The following is a 15,487-nucleotide window of genomic DNA, read 5'->3' on the forward strand; positions in this document are numbered from 1 at the left end:
TAATATAAAATGAATTCTTGCATTAACTGGGGGTTGGTTAGATGAGTTCTAAGATCCCTTCCAACCATAAATTTCTGTGACTCAATGGGACCAAGTATTTACTTTGTTGTTGCTGTTCATCCAGTGAAGACAAAATGGTGTGGTGGATAGAGAGCTGACCTTGGAGCTAGGAAGACCTCTGACACAGAAAGGCTGCATGACCCTGGGTATATCATTTCACTTCTCATTCCTCTAGGTAATTTCCTAAGACTGTAGGTTATGGAGAAGCTGCCAACCTGCACTGGGAGAAGGAGTTTCCTCTTTCAGGAGTTCCCTATACCAAAGAAATCCCAGGTCCCTCTCCCCGTCCAATCTTGACTTGTGTCTGTAGCTGATTCTTCTTACTGCCACAGAGCCTTCCCACCAGTTATCCACCTATTAAAATGAAACAGTAGAATGAACATTTTTAATTGATTCACCAAATGTTGAAGGAACCCATGGATGAATAAATGGTCTTCATGGCTGCCCATTATTAATAGTTCTACAGCAAAGGAGTTCAGGAGAAGGGGTATTAAGGAGACAGGGATCTAGACAAGGTAGGCTGCAATAGTAATATTGATAACTCCCATTTATACGGTGCCTCAGGGCTTTAAAAGGACTTTCTTCACAACGACTCCATTAAATAGATAATGCAAATATTAATATTTCCATGTCATAGGGACAATAGACAATTGCTCATTATCGTGGTTAACAGACTTGCCATCCTTCTCTTGTTCCACACTCAAAATCTTTCCACCTAAATAGAATCTGAGAATCTAGGGCCCCATCTATGCCATAAGAAAGCATCGGAGGAGGCCTTTGGTGGAGGGTAAAGTCCAACACAACTACTAAAAAGGGCAAGTAATGTGTGATTATTGGCAAATGGGAATGGGTATATGGAATAATTTCAAATGAAAGAAACAGAATACAAGATAGTACATAAGCAATACTCTGAAAATATATTAGCAAAGATCAAGAGAGAATTTAAAGGCATGCAGATAGCGAGAATGTGATGTTCACTTGGTTCTTTTGGGGCAATATTTCCCAAGTTCATAATAATTCTTCTCTGAGTCAGTCTTCCATTCCTTTGCGATACATCTATGAAATTATTGGTAAGAGGCACTGTGGCATAATGGACAGAGAGCTAGCCTCTGGAAGAACTGGGTTCAAGTCTTGCCCTTGGTTGGATACTTAGCTTATCAGTCTTTGAGGCAACTAATTTCTTAAAACTATAGGCTTCAGAACAGGTGCCAACCCGCAATTTGTAAAGGGAATTAAGTCATTTGTGAGTTCCCCTTGCCAATGAAATCACAGGTCAGATCACTATCCTATTAAGACAATAGTCTAAGAAGTTCCAGCATAATTGGAGACCAAAGAGTTGGCAAAGCATAGTGATTCTTCACATATTTAAAGTATTCCAAATTCAATTTGGAAACATATGCTTGTGTTTTGGACGTGCTTTCTGTGCTAATTTGGGCCATCCCTTAAACGGGATTGTGGCCATTACCTGAATGGAGTCTTACAACCCACCCATAGCTGTAGGTATTTACATAATGAGACTTTGTCTCTTCAAATAAACAATGAATCTACTGTAACACAGAACTCATCAGAAGTAAACTGGATCAATGCAATGTTTACTGATATTCGACTTTGAGGAAAGAGCCGTTTTAGGTACTTCGAGGGGGGTGCAAGGAGTTAATAGTTAATAGTTTGGGGCATTCCACTACCTTAAGGAGGGAAATCTTGTACATCTATTCTCCCTCATACAAAAATGGAAATATGGTAGCTTGAAGGCCACCATACTTTGGTTCGTTGAAGAAACTTGTTGAGTGGGAGGGAATAATGTTCCTAGCAGACTTAGAAGACCATAGATTAAAAGTCCAACCCAGATGAGGCCCAGAGAGGTGAAACAACAAGTCCAGCTTATAGAGGTAATAATTGGCAGAACTGGAAGTGTGCCCAGGTTCCCTGACTCCAAATCCAGTGACCTTTCCACTGGACTAGCACTGCTATCATTCACCTTGACCATTACTCGTTCAATGTGCAGGTGTCTGTGTTGTGGAGTAGGCTCTTCCATCATCAATTCATCCTCTACACAACTGCCAAAATAATTTTCCTAAGGCATAGGTATGACCAGGAAGCCCTGATAAACTCAAAAGCCTTGAGTGGTTCCTTATTACCTCTGGGAAGGTGTAGTCGCAGGGGTGGGGAACCTGTGGCTTCCAGGCTACGTGACCCTCTAGGTCCTCAAGTATGGCCCTTTGACTGAATCCAAACTTCCAAACTTCGCAGAACAATCAGTTTGGAGTCAGTCAAAGGGCCACACTTGAGGACCCAGAGGGCCACATGTGGCCTGGAGGCTGCAGGTTCTCCACCCCTGGGGTTAGATAGCTGATCTCAGAATCAGGAAAATAGTGGGAAAATGAAGTTCAGTTGGTTCTTTTAGGGCAATATCTCTTAAATTTATGATTATTTTCTGGATCTTTCATTCCTCTTAGACAAATCTTCAAAGAGAATAGTGAGAGGCATTGTGGGGAAGGAGATAGCTTACCTTGGCCAGGAAAAACCGGGTTCAAATCTCAACTCTGACACATGGTGACCTTGGGCAACTCACTCGGTCTCTCAGTTGTCTAGGAAACTCTAAGACTGTAAGTTATAGAGAAGGCGCTAACTAGCATTGATAGAGTGAGTTTCCTCATCTGGGAATTTCCATGACCAATGAAATTATGGGCCTAATTCTTACTGTTATCCTTTTACTCAACCTAGAATTTAAGGTCCTCTACAATCCATCTTTCCAAACTTACTTTACATTACTTTCCATTCAGGGATTTACTGCATGTTCCAGCCAGATTGAACTACTAATATTCTCCCAAAATTCAATCTCCTGCTTCTGTGAATTCATGCAAATTGCCTGGAATACAGTCCCTCCTCATCTCTGCTTCTTAGATTCCATCCCCACCCTCTAGGCTTGGCTCATTCTTTTCCTGTCTCTGTCTCTCTTGTTTCTGCCTCTATCGCTTTGTTTTTGTTTTCCGCCTCCCCCACCAAACTGTTATACTATACTTATCTCTATACATGCTGTAGCTCTCCCCCCAACCCTTTGCCATCATCCGGCACAGTGAACAACCTGTCAAACTGCTACTGTTGGTCCTGGAGCTCCTGCATCCTCAGCAGTCATAGCTAAAGTCCCCAAATGGAAATGGGGGAGACCTGAAAGGGCTTGGACCCATCAAATGGTTTAGCATCAGAAACCTGTATGATTTTATTAGTGGAAATGATAATACAGAAGATGCTTTGTGGCTTCACCTTTCCATGTGACTTGTAAGTGACGTCTGTGTTATCTCCCCATTAGAATGAGATCAGGGGCTGTCTTACTTTTGTATTTGTGTCCTCAGCATTTTGCATAGAGTAAATACTTAATAACTGCCTTTTCATTAATTTTATGAATTTATTGTTTATTCATTAAAATTTGGAAACGCCAATGAGCAAGGAATTAGTTATCACACCTGCTTTGCCCCCCGTCCTTGCCTCTTTGGCATCCAGGGACAGGCATTGGTGGTAGGACGCAGGTGATTAGATATAGACAAACCACCTAGGAAATGGGCGTCAGAAAAGCTGAAGTTTTATATCAAATGCAAGTCTCTAGAATCTGGAGTCAGGAAACAGGGACTGTATGGAGCTCAGAAAGGCTGGCTTTTGTCAGCCTCTCTTCTATTTCTGCACTCTCGTCTTTTTCCTCAGTAGGTCTATTATGCATATGTCTATATATATACCCATATGGAGAGAAATGGGGGGGAGGAAGGGATGGAGGAAAGGAAAGGGAGAGAGAAGAATGTGAAACAGAGGGAGGGAGAGGAAAAGAGAAAGAGAAGGAAGAGGAGGAGGAGGAGAGGGGGAAGAGAGGGAGGAGGAAAAATGAGAGTGTGAGACAGAAAGGGATGGAGGGAGAGAGGGAGAGGGAGAGAGAGAGAGAGAGAGAGAGAGAGAGAGAGAGAGAGAGAGAGAGAGAGAGAGAGAATCTATATACTTTATGGAGAGATCATTTTCCAAGCTCAAAGGGATAATCTCCTGGCTTCTTCTCTATAGCCCCCTGGCTAAAACTATGACCCCTTAAGGACAGAAGAAGCTCTTCAGTCACAGTGCTTTTCAAGAGATGAAATGATTTTGCAGACAGAAGAGGAGGGAGTTTTCTGTATGGACATTAAGGCATCTGGAGTTTTCCTTTGTTCTTTTCTTTTTTATGTGGAGGACAAAGACCTTTGGGGAGCAGGTGATAAGGCTATTCACTGTGTGGGAGTCCAGAGAAGCAGGCAACAGACTCCAGAGGAGGAACTCACAAAACTCACAAGGGGACAGCTAACTTCTATATTTTACACCAGCATTTAATAGATTTCCAAAGAGAAGATGAAGCTTTTAAAAAATTTGCCTCACTTTGAGAAGGAGGTGACAGAGTACCAAGTACACTAGACCTGGAGTCAAAAAAGTGAAGTCTGAATTCTGGCTTTGCCATTTATTCCCCATGTGAGCTGGGTGAGCTGGGCCAAGTCCTATCCCCCTTCTAGGCCTCAGTATCTTCGTCTAGAAAAATTAGGAGGTGGTACTAGATGGCCTACATCTAACACATCTTTCACCTTTAAAGCCTCTGATCCTTGAGCAAATAACAGGCTCACCTTAACTCATTTTTTCTCCCCAAAAATGGCATTTGATATTTAGGGCTATTCAATCTGGGAAGGAGGTTGTTTTCTGAGGGGAAAAGAGCTGGATTCTAAGTTCTCAAGCAACCTCAATGAAAATAAAATGTCTCAGTCTAAACTGGGAGCTACCACCTAAATAGATGCTCAGACACCTAAATTGGGGACTATTACCCAAATAGATGTTCAGACACCTAAATTGGACACTACCACCCAAACAGATGCTCAGACACTTTACCTTCTGGAAGTATACCTAGCTTAGGGCCTATAAAAACCATCCCCTGAGGTTAAGCCCACCTACTTCCAAGAATATCCAGACAAAACACTTAAGATTGTGTGGGAAGGAAAAGCAGAGTCATAGGATAATAGATTTGGACCCAAAAGGGAACTCGGAACTCATTTGGTCCAACCTTCTCATTTTACAGATGAGGCAAGTAAAGTGGAGAGATTAAGGGGGGAAATTGGGAGGTCAAGTCACACAGGTATTAGGCAGGAGAGCTGAAAGGTTAACTCAGGTTTCTCCCACCAGAACTCCAGCTGTCTCTCCACTGTTCACCTGAGCCATTTCCACCAGGACACCTGGAGGTCAAGGTGAGTCAGACTCTTCATGGAGGACTTTGGTTGATAATGCCTTCTTCATTGGTCTCCCTGTACATTAAATGGGAAGATGTGGTAGTCTCATTCAATATTTCCTCCAACCCCCTTCCTAATAGAAGCCAAGTTCACTGCCTTGGCAAAAGAACCACTAACTAAGGCTAGTTCTTTCCATATCAATCCTATTCATCTTCATGGCAAGGATCTTGAGAGACTATTTTATCTATCCCTGTCTTCGAGCACCATACCACATTTGCCACTTTTCTTACTGGACTACCAGTATCACTCTAACCATCTCAGAGACCTTTGGTGAAAGAGTGGAAGAGGGAAAGGGACAGGACCTATGAGATAATGTATTGATACAGAAAATTCTCAGGTGAGAAAATTCCCTCTACCAATATAGGTTGGCACTTTCTGTGTAATTTACAGTCTTAGAGAGTTGTCTAGAACACTGAGAAGTTAAGTGACTCGTCTAGGGGTACACAGCCACTATATGTCAGGGGTGGTACTAGAACTCATGTCTTTCTGGCTCTGAGGCCGATTCTCTATTCGCTACTTTGAACTGCCTCTCATTTGGTGGAGAAAATGCTTAGAAAACCTCAAAGCTCTCTATAAATATGGGTTATAATCATTATCAAAGTGGAAGGAGTAAGTTCTATTACCTGGTAGACTAAAGTACAGACACATGGAGGAGAAGACAAATGTTCAAAGTTTATTAAACATTAAGAATAACAGACAAAGATTTGGGTTGAACAACATACATGATGCAATCCTGTATCATGATGCACAATTTCAGCTGATCTCCTAGGTGAACGCAAGTCATTTAACAGATGCAGTCTTGTGGTGTTCCCCAAAATTACAATGGTTGATCACTGGATAGACTGGTCTGGTGGTCTCAAATGAAAGGTCCCAGTGTCCTTAAGTATCACAAAAGAGGAAATGTAAAAGAACAAAAGGGCACTCATCTTACCAGTCAAATACAAGCCACCAAGCCTACTGCAAGGCTTGTTTCTGTTGACTTTCTATTCATTCCCAGATGCAGAGGAGAACTTAGCAGGGACCTCAGGCCTTATGGAAATGTAGGAATGGAGGAGCCATTGAGGGGAGGTGGCAAGATTCATGGAAGAGAGTAGGTACCACCCGGAGAGTTGGTCACTTAGCCTGGACTCAGTCCTGTCATCACTTGATTTAAATCCTAACTCTATGTACTGGGTTCTCCCTGTACAAGGGCAAAATCCCACCTCCTGTGGTATTGCTCGAATAAGCAATCATGCTTTCCCTCTTGTAAATAACATTTAAAGTACACTATAGCCTTTGATGCATAGGTAGTTCCTCTACCAATGTAAATTTTAATCCATGCAAACCCTGGGTGACTGATGAGATACATTATGTAAGTTCTTACTTGAGGGAATGTCTATTATTCTGCACTGCTGTCTCCATTCATAGTCACTTTATCTCTATCTGGTCAAATGTGGTTTTCACATGGGCCAAAAGAAGCCACAGAAATAGAATGAAGAGTATTTACTTGTTGAAGGAATTTATTGTTGTCCATAAACATCCCCTAGTGGGCGAGTGGGCTGCTAACTTAGTCTGGCTGATAAGTTTTTGAGACTTCTCTGCAAGTCTAGTCCAAAGAATTATCGAGGGCGGCTGCCAGCAAAGTTTCTAATCTGTAGACTCCTACTTCAAGTTTCAACTCAATTTGTTTTGGGGTGATGCGATTTTTTGAATCCCTAGATTTTTAACCCCTGGAAGGTGCTTATAGTGACGGATGAAAGTGACAATGTGATTTGTATTCAATCAACATTGTTCTAAGGGTGACTGGACCGAATCTACCCTATCCTGATTGCTCTAGATCTCACCAAATCAGAGCATGGGATTACTTCCACTTCAAAGACCAGAATGATTAACTTTCCTGGCATGATTAGCCCAGCTGGGAGGTGGAGGTGGGGGAGACAGAGACTGAGAGGGTGAGGGTAAAGGAAAGACGGTGGGAGGGGGGGAGGGGGAGAAAGGGAGAGAGAGAGAGAGAGAGAGAGAGAGAGAGAGAGAGGGAGAGAGAGAGAGAGAGAGAGAGAGAGAGAAAGAGAGAGAGAGAAAGAGAGAGAGAGAGAGAGAGAGAGAGAGAGAGAGAGAGAGAAAGAGACACAGAGACAGAGAGACAGAAAGAGACACAGAGAGAGAAAGATAAACACAGACAGAGCAGAGAGATAGAGAGGCAGCTAGAGAGAGAGAGAGAAACAGAGAAAGAGAGAGACAGAGACAGAGAGAGACAGACACAGAGAGAGAAGCAGAGACAGAGCAGAAAGACAGACAGAGAGGCAGCTAGAGACAGAGAGAGTGAGAGAGAGTGAGAGAGAGAAACAGAGAGTGAGAGAGAGAGAGAGATGGAGCGCAACAGATATAAGGCACCTGTGCAGACTCAGAAGTGTTTAACTGTAAAGATGAGGTAGCTGCTTAAAACCTCTCCTGGCACACAACAGAAAGAATGTGGTGGGTTATTTTTTTTCCTTTTCCACAGAAAACATCTGTGATGTTAATTCCCTACAAATAAGCCCATTCCAAGAAAGACCAATGTTGTTTGCTCAGCTGCCTTTTTATACTTTGATGAGTTAGGATGGTCCAAAATGCAATCCACCGACACTTTTCCACTTACAAGATATAATTTCTGTCACTGACTTCACAACTGTTAATTACGGCTATTTAAATGTACCCATGTTATTAAGAATATGTCAATTACCAATTCCACTGCAATTAACCACTGCCTCTAAAAAATCTAAGTTCATAATCATTTGAGTTTGAACTGATATACTATCCCATTCCACTCCACCTTTGAGAAGCCAACTTTTCAGATGCTAGTTGACATGAATTTCCACTCTACTCCCTTACCCATCTCCCTCCACGAGCTGTTGTTTGGGGGCAGAGTTAATGCCAGTAGGAGGCTAAGAACCTAGCCTGTTTATCAGTTTTGCTGCATTCACAAAGATGCTACTACACAGACATTACTAAAGGATGGATAGTGAGACACCACTGAAGAACTGGGTACTCAGGAGGCAGGAAATTAGAAAATCTCATTGAATAAAAGAAATATTTAATCTAGAACAAAATGTTCCATCTTTTTTTTCAGTAACATTGCAATCTGTTGACATAATACACTCCAGTGAAACAAGGAACAATCTTTGTTAAAGGAGAAACATCTAGCGAATTACGGACCAAACACTTAGCACCGATATTCACCCCACATTTCAACACCGTATTTGAGACATGTGTCTGCAAGAGAGAATGGGGCTGTTCCAAACACTTGCAGCAGGAAACCCATCCCAGCAATATGTCATTCTAGAATGAACATGAAAATTTTGTGGCAGATGCTTTTCCTAAAAAATACTGTTATCATTCAATAAATATTTGACTAAAATCCATTTTGTGCTTCTGGGTGATATTGACTGACTTACTTTTTAATTCCTAAAAGAAAATACAAAAGTTCCTTATGTGTTTACAAGCATGAAGCATTGTGGCAAGTCTTAGTACTGTCATAAAATTTTCATTTACAGCAGAAAACATGCTGATGAGTCAGTGATTGGCTTGAAATAATAAAGATTTCAAAAACCCCAAAGCATTCCTTCTCTGTACAATAATGGTGAATATATATTTTATATATATCTTTGCTATATAATTTTAAAACATGGAATAAATTTTTTTCCTTTTCTCTTTGCTATATATAATATATGTCTTTCAAAATACATGGTCAGTATTTGTATCTGAAAAATACTGTACAAAAAAAACCCTTCCTATAATTACTCTGTATAAACATTAAACAACTTTTTTTAATAATTTCTCCTTTTGGTCTAGAGTAAACATTCAAATCAATTGGATTAACCACAGTTTATGACAACATCATCCCCTTCTGAGATACACCAGTGTCTTTACATTCATTTTTTTTTCAGAAGTCCACTTTATAACAGAACTTACATCCTAAAGCAAACAGCAATAAAGCAACAAAGGAAATTCCAGAATCGTTATTATTTCATGAATAATTTCAAAACAACACCCGGGTAGGGACAAAAAGGAGAGACGGGGCTTAAAAAACACCCAACTTGCTAACTGAATTAAAATCATTTTTAGAAACAGTGAGAGAGTTCACAAAAAATATATATATATGTATATATATTTTACAAAAGTGAAAGAAAAAACATATCCGAAACCACTGAACTATATTCTGGATATCTGCCATCTTCAAGTGGAACAAGGGGAGAAAACTGCCAAAAGAAGTGGCGGGGGGGGGCAGCGGGGGGAAGAGGCAAAATTAAACTCCTTTTGGTGTTAAAAGCTGATGAGGGTAAGACTCATTATTTGGCTCTGATATCAATGAATTGCCCATTTTCTCATAGACCCAGCATCTTCCTCTGCTTCTCTTACCTGGGGATATTCTGGGCATGCTCAAAATGCTTCACTTTCCTTTTTTTCTTTTTTTTTTCTTTTTTAAGACAATGAAACTCTCAGGTAGGGAATGATCCTACATCCACTATTAAGACTCAGGCAGCATGCTCTAGCATACAACAGGGTTATTGCTTTAGGTACAGACAGTGCAAAAAACACTCTGTGTGCTCTAGTCATGGTGCTCGGAGACTCAAAAGGAAACTTAGCAGATATGGATAAGTAAATATGGGGGCCCTAAGGAATCTAAACACTTGAGATTTGTAGACAAGTATCACCAGAATTTAAAAATATGAGGAAAGCAATCTCTAAATTAATATTTCTGCAGTGTAGCACTAAGTTATCCTGTGCACCTTATTAGCATGTTAACGTTTGATTAGACATAAACAATAGCTTGTATTCTTAAAAACTGAGATCTACTCTTTTTTAAACTGGGATCTTTCTGTCTAAATCCAAGGAAAGGGGTCAAAAGAGTCATCAAGGTCTAAGGAGAAGCAGCACTGAATGGGGTGAGAGGGCCGGGATGCAGGAGACAAAGAAGAGAGAGAATAGCCACCATAGTTCTCAATAGTCCAAGTAAAAATGTGGCACTTTTTAAAAAAACTAAATGAAAAGTCAGAGATGGGAGAAAAGAGGGATAAGGAGAGTGTTTCATAAAAATGGGAAATGCACCCATACTCATTCTTCCACCTAGGTGCATCTGATGTGCATGTGCATGTGTACAAACACACGCACACATCATTCATATCCGTATACACACACATACATACACACACACACACACACACACAAATGTAAGTCAGTTTTTGTTGATGCTTCTAGTAAAGTGCTGATGACAGCAAGGTTGGTTTGGATGTGGTGTTATCAAACAGGAAACACTGTCCATCTATTCAAATGCCAACCCACAAAAAATGCCATCCTACAGGGGGCCATGCCTGGCCTCATACTTGGCAAGTATGTTCTTGCATTTCCCCAACTCTTTCCGCAAGTCGGCCACCTCCTGGCGGAGGGCCGAGTTCTCTTTCTCCAAGAATGAAGCCCGGATGGCAATCTGATTCTCCTTCAGCCTCCGGGCATCTCGGGAGCGCTTGGCCGCCATGTTGTTCTTTCTACGCCTCGCCCAGTACTTGTCATCCTGCTCATTAGTTACAGAAAGAAAAGAAACAAGATATTAGATTTCAGCAGAACTACAAGATGCCCAGAACGTCCGATGGACAGATTTCACACTGGACTGAGGACAATGGGGTTATTCTTCTTGAGCTGCTACTGTGCGCTGTCAGAGACTCTTAGGACTTCAGAGGTTATGTAGTCCAAACCTTACCTAGACCCCTAAAAAGGAATTTTTGAGCCTAGAAAAGTACCACAAACCACACTTGAAGAAAACAGCAAAAGTGCCTTTGTGTCAAAGTGAGAGCCAGAGTGGGCATCAGGCCATTTATTGTGGCTTATCACAAGGCCTGTCTGTGCCCTGCACCAAAGCATCGATTGTTCAACCCTAGTTATGGCTCTGCCCTTACCTGATGATGGCTTTCTTCCTAACCAGTAGGGAACAAGGCACCAGCCTCCTGGAAGGCTATCTTTCCCTCTTTAGAGGCCCATGAAAGGACTGGACATGTGCCCATCAGAAAAAGGGTCACAGCCCAAGCAAGAAAAAGTATTACATACATTTTTTTTAACCAGACCTATGATTTCACTGATGTAGAGAACTCTCCATGAAAAAATTTCCTCTATCATTGCCTATCAGCAACCTTTATAAAACTTATAGTCTCAGAAAGTTGCCTGGGGGCACTAAGGGGTTCAAAGACTTGCCCAGGATCACCAATATGTGTCAGAGGCAGAACTTGAACCCAAGTCTTCAATTTCTAAGGCCAACTCTCTATCCATCTCTAAACCATGCTGGCTCTCTAGCTCATATATATATATACACATAGATACAGATAGTTATAGAGATATAGATACAAGGAGATTTTGATAGATTAATATGTGTATAGGTCTATTTATGTATGTGTACATTGATATATTTACGTATGCATTCTTAATAGCACTTTCTTTCTCTCCCTTTCTCTGACCCCTCCCTCTTTTTTCCTCCATCTCTGTCTCTCTTCCTTTTTCTCCCTCACTTTCTCTTTCCTTCTTCTCCTCTCCTCTCTCTCTTAACTAAACAAAATGTCAGAAGGATGATGAGGGAGGTGTTTCATAAAAATGGAAAATGCACCCATACTCCTCTCATCTAGGTTTACACACTGCACATGAGGCAGGCACACACACACACACACACACAAATGCAAGTCATTTGATGCTTCTGGGAAAAAGATGATGATACCCTCTATCTATATCATGAATAAATGTATGCATGCATGTATGTATGTGTATATATTCCTAATTCTCTATATAGTTCTGTCTCTGTCTAAATCTGTGTGCGTGTGTATTTCTAATTCTATCTACATTCAAGATAGCATTAAACATCATTGACAAATTACAAAGTGAATATTATGTTACAGATAAGTAAGAGATGACAATATAATCTTTTCACTAGGGACCTCAAAGAGGTACACTATATTGATCATCACCCTAATGTTTCTATGAGATACAGAGTGACCAGGGAATATTCAGCAAATGGGGTAAACTGAGACCCAAGGAGATGAAGCAACTTGTCCACAGTCCAACTTTCCATACTCTTCTCTGAAATTCTTATCACTAGGACCCTTTTACTCTCTCACCCAACATTTGCAAACATATATGTATACACACACAGAAGCACTTGCACACACATGCACATATACACACACGATTCTGTAGTTTACCTGATAGACCTTTCTTATGGACCTTATTTAACCTGCCTGATACTTAGATACTTAGTGCTGGTTGATATGGAAGCAATCCTCCTTTCCATCAAACAAAAATAAAAGAAAATCCTCTTAGGAAAAATGTCCTGCATAAATCTTGCTTTAGAACTTTCCATCTAGGTCCCCCCTCTTCTCAAAATCAGCTTTAGGCAATTCATTTATGATGCCACCTGAGCCCCATTCCTCTTTATTTTAACAAATTGCAACAACAAATCTCTTAATCCCAGACTGAAAGGGGCAAAGCTGATGTCTGCAGTCACATGCCATCCAGGAAGCCCTGAGGGACCTAATCTTCTTATTCTCCCCTGGGACCATAAGGGTCATGGTCAATGCATGTGATTATGTCAGAAGGGCCCAAATTATCCCTAGGTCTGCTGCTCCCAGTACGTTGAGATCTGTTTTTCATGCCCAAAGCCTTAGGGGAAATAGAATTATCTTTGAGGGGCATGCTATAGAAACCATCACTGAGGCAGCTGGTGTCACAGCAAATAGAGCGCTGCTCTGGAATCAGGAAGACATGAGTTCAAATCCAGCCTTAGACACCAGGCAAGTTAACCTCTGTTTGCCTCAGTTTCCTCAAGGCGATAATAATAGCCACCTACTCTGCAAAGTTGTTGAGATTATATTTTGCAAATAAGTCTTAGCAGAGTGCCTGGCAAACAGCAGGCACTTAAGAAATGCCTATTCTTTTCCTACTACTCCCTATACACACATACCTTCTGTTTGGCATGTAGAAGCTAGCCATGGCTCCCATTCCTGCCAACCAAGTACCTTACACGTGTCACCATGAGGTCTGCTCACAAAGAAAGCCGAGCTAAAATTTCTCAAGTATGATCAGCAGGGTCAACACAGATAGAAGATGAAGGAGGAGAAGGTGGTCATGAAGCCGTAGCTTATCTGCAGTCTCCATCCCAGGACCTCTCTGCCCACCTCCCTTTCTGCTGCTCCTTCATGAGCCTGCATATTTCTATCCTCCTCCCCCAGGAAATCACTACGTTCAGGCTTCCCCCCAATCAGCCCTGCCTTCTCCCAAAGTGCCTCACAATCCAAAATTACCTCTGTGCCTCCCACCCTCACATCAAAGCTCTCATGCCCTTCTCTGCATTAGGCTGGTTTAATCGGCTTGCTTTCCTAACCAAGCTAAGTGACTGAATGCTATCCAACTTCTGAACTCCCCCAGGAGCCTTTGTTCATTAATCCTCTTAGTTTTCTAACTGGTAGAAATTTAGATACTTTGGAACAGGTCTGCTACTCACTAGCTGAATGACCTTAGATAAGTCACTTCATTTTTCTGGACTGTAGTTTCCATCTATAAAATGGGGGAGGGGGGTTGGATTAGATGGTCCCTGAGGGTCCTTCCAACTTCTGAACCAATGAGTCTATGATTCATTCCAAGAAGCTGGGAGAAGGAAAGGGTGGGAACAAAAATATGGCTCTAGGACAGGAGGCAAAAGAACCAGACTTAGGCAACTTATCAAAGTTTCTTTGCCCCCTTCTCACTTCCATTTCTGTACCCCTTTCCTTCTGTTCTCTCTGAGCCCCAGGGTAAAGTAGCTGTCATACTGCCCAAAGCCCCCTACTCCCTTTAGGGGTCCATCCTCTAAAATGTTTGCCACTATCCCCTACTGCATCACAATTCTTGTGATTTCAGGTAGTGGACCTCAGTTTCCTCACCTACAAAACAGTATGTTAGATGGTATCTCTAAGATTCTTTCCCAGCCCTGACATTTCAGTTATACGATGAAACTGATTCATACAGAGGAGAGTCTCCTCTCTCAATACGTCCCTGTGATGTCTGCTCCTAAACACAAATGAATTCATAATTAGTAGAATGCTGGTAGGTCCTGTAACCATGGGGGAGTCATTTTGGGTTTTGGACTCATAAATCGAAATACAAAAATATTTCTTAAAAATTTCCTATCCCAATTTATTCTCTGCAAGCAGCTTAGGGGAACACTGGCCCACAAATTCTCCTTTATGTGGTTCCCAATTTCAGTTTTATTTCTTAATAAGGCAGGGGGATCCTACTTTTTAATCAGAGGGGGTCAAAAGATATCTCAGCCAAAGCCAAGCTTCAGCCGGTATCATAGAGGCTGCCCTGTTCTGACTTCTGCTGCTTTGAGGACCAGATGCGAAGGGGTACATTAATAAACCTGGAGATTCCCAGAACAATCAGACCTCAAGTGCCAGAAACCTTCAAGAAAATGGTAAGACCTAGCTTTTTTGGTCCTCTTGAGTTAGAAATAAAGAAGTCTTCAGAAGGGCCATGACTCAATGATTCTGTAATACTATCCTCTCCCCTCCCTGACTTTAAAAGTGTGAGGTTTTTTGGTTTTGTAATAGTATTAATAATTGGTCATTCCAATAAGCTGCTTGCCTTTTATGCTTAATCACCATCTGATATAACAACAATTATGTATCTGTTAATTAACTTTATTCTAAGTTTTATCCAATTACAACATTTATTCTTGTTCACATATGTTCAGTCTTCACAGTTTTTTTTTTTTTTGCTCACGTTGTTTCATTGCTTGCTTTTAGCTTTAAAAAATTACAAGGGGAAACTGGTTTTTTGGGGGGAAGGGTATAACACGTAACAGGGAATTGTTTTACCATCAAGAATACTTGAAATCTTTGGCCCATCACATCCTTTACCTGCCAAGTCATTTGGGTCTGGGGAACTCTTTTTAGGCTTTCTCAGGAGTGGGACAGCCCCACTCAGCAGCACTTTGGGAAATTTTCAAATGCCTTGGAAAGCTGTATTAGATGGGCCCCCCCAGCTTAAATGCAATAGATCAGGGCCTGAGATATAAATGGAATTTAGATAATAAGGAAATCAAGAAGCAGCAACCAATTAGAAGGCATACTATTACCATCTCAAATATCAGCCCCACTAGACTGTAAGCT

General features: G+C 41.3%; 1 protein-coding gene across 4 annotated transcripts in view; it reads right to left on the bottom strand.

The window, feature by feature from the left end:
* Positions 1 to 8,372: 8,372 nt before the first annotated feature.
* The window catches only part of HLF (HLF transcription factor, PAR bZIP family member), a 79,983-nt gene continuing 72,868 nt past the window's right edge, over positions 8,373 to 15,487 (bottom strand). For 3 of the 4 annotated variants that reach the window (XM_036757245.1, XM_036757247.1, XM_036757248.1), the window contains exon 4: positions 8,373 to 10,875. In XM_036757245.1, coding sequence (XP_036613140.1) covers positions 10,657 to 10,875 — 219 coding nt within the window. In that variant the 3' untranslated portion in view covers positions 8,373 to 10,656. The remainder of the gene's footprint in view (positions 10,876 to 15,487) is intronic. The other variant, XM_036757246.1, reaches the window with a different exon arrangement.

This window comes from Trichosurus vulpecula, chromosome 4, assembly GCF_011100635.1.
Source record: "Trichosurus vulpecula isolate mTriVul1 chromosome 4, mTriVul1.pri, whole genome shotgun sequence".
NCBI lineage: Eukaryota > Metazoa > Chordata > Mammalia > Diprotodontia > Phalangeridae > Trichosurus > Trichosurus vulpecula.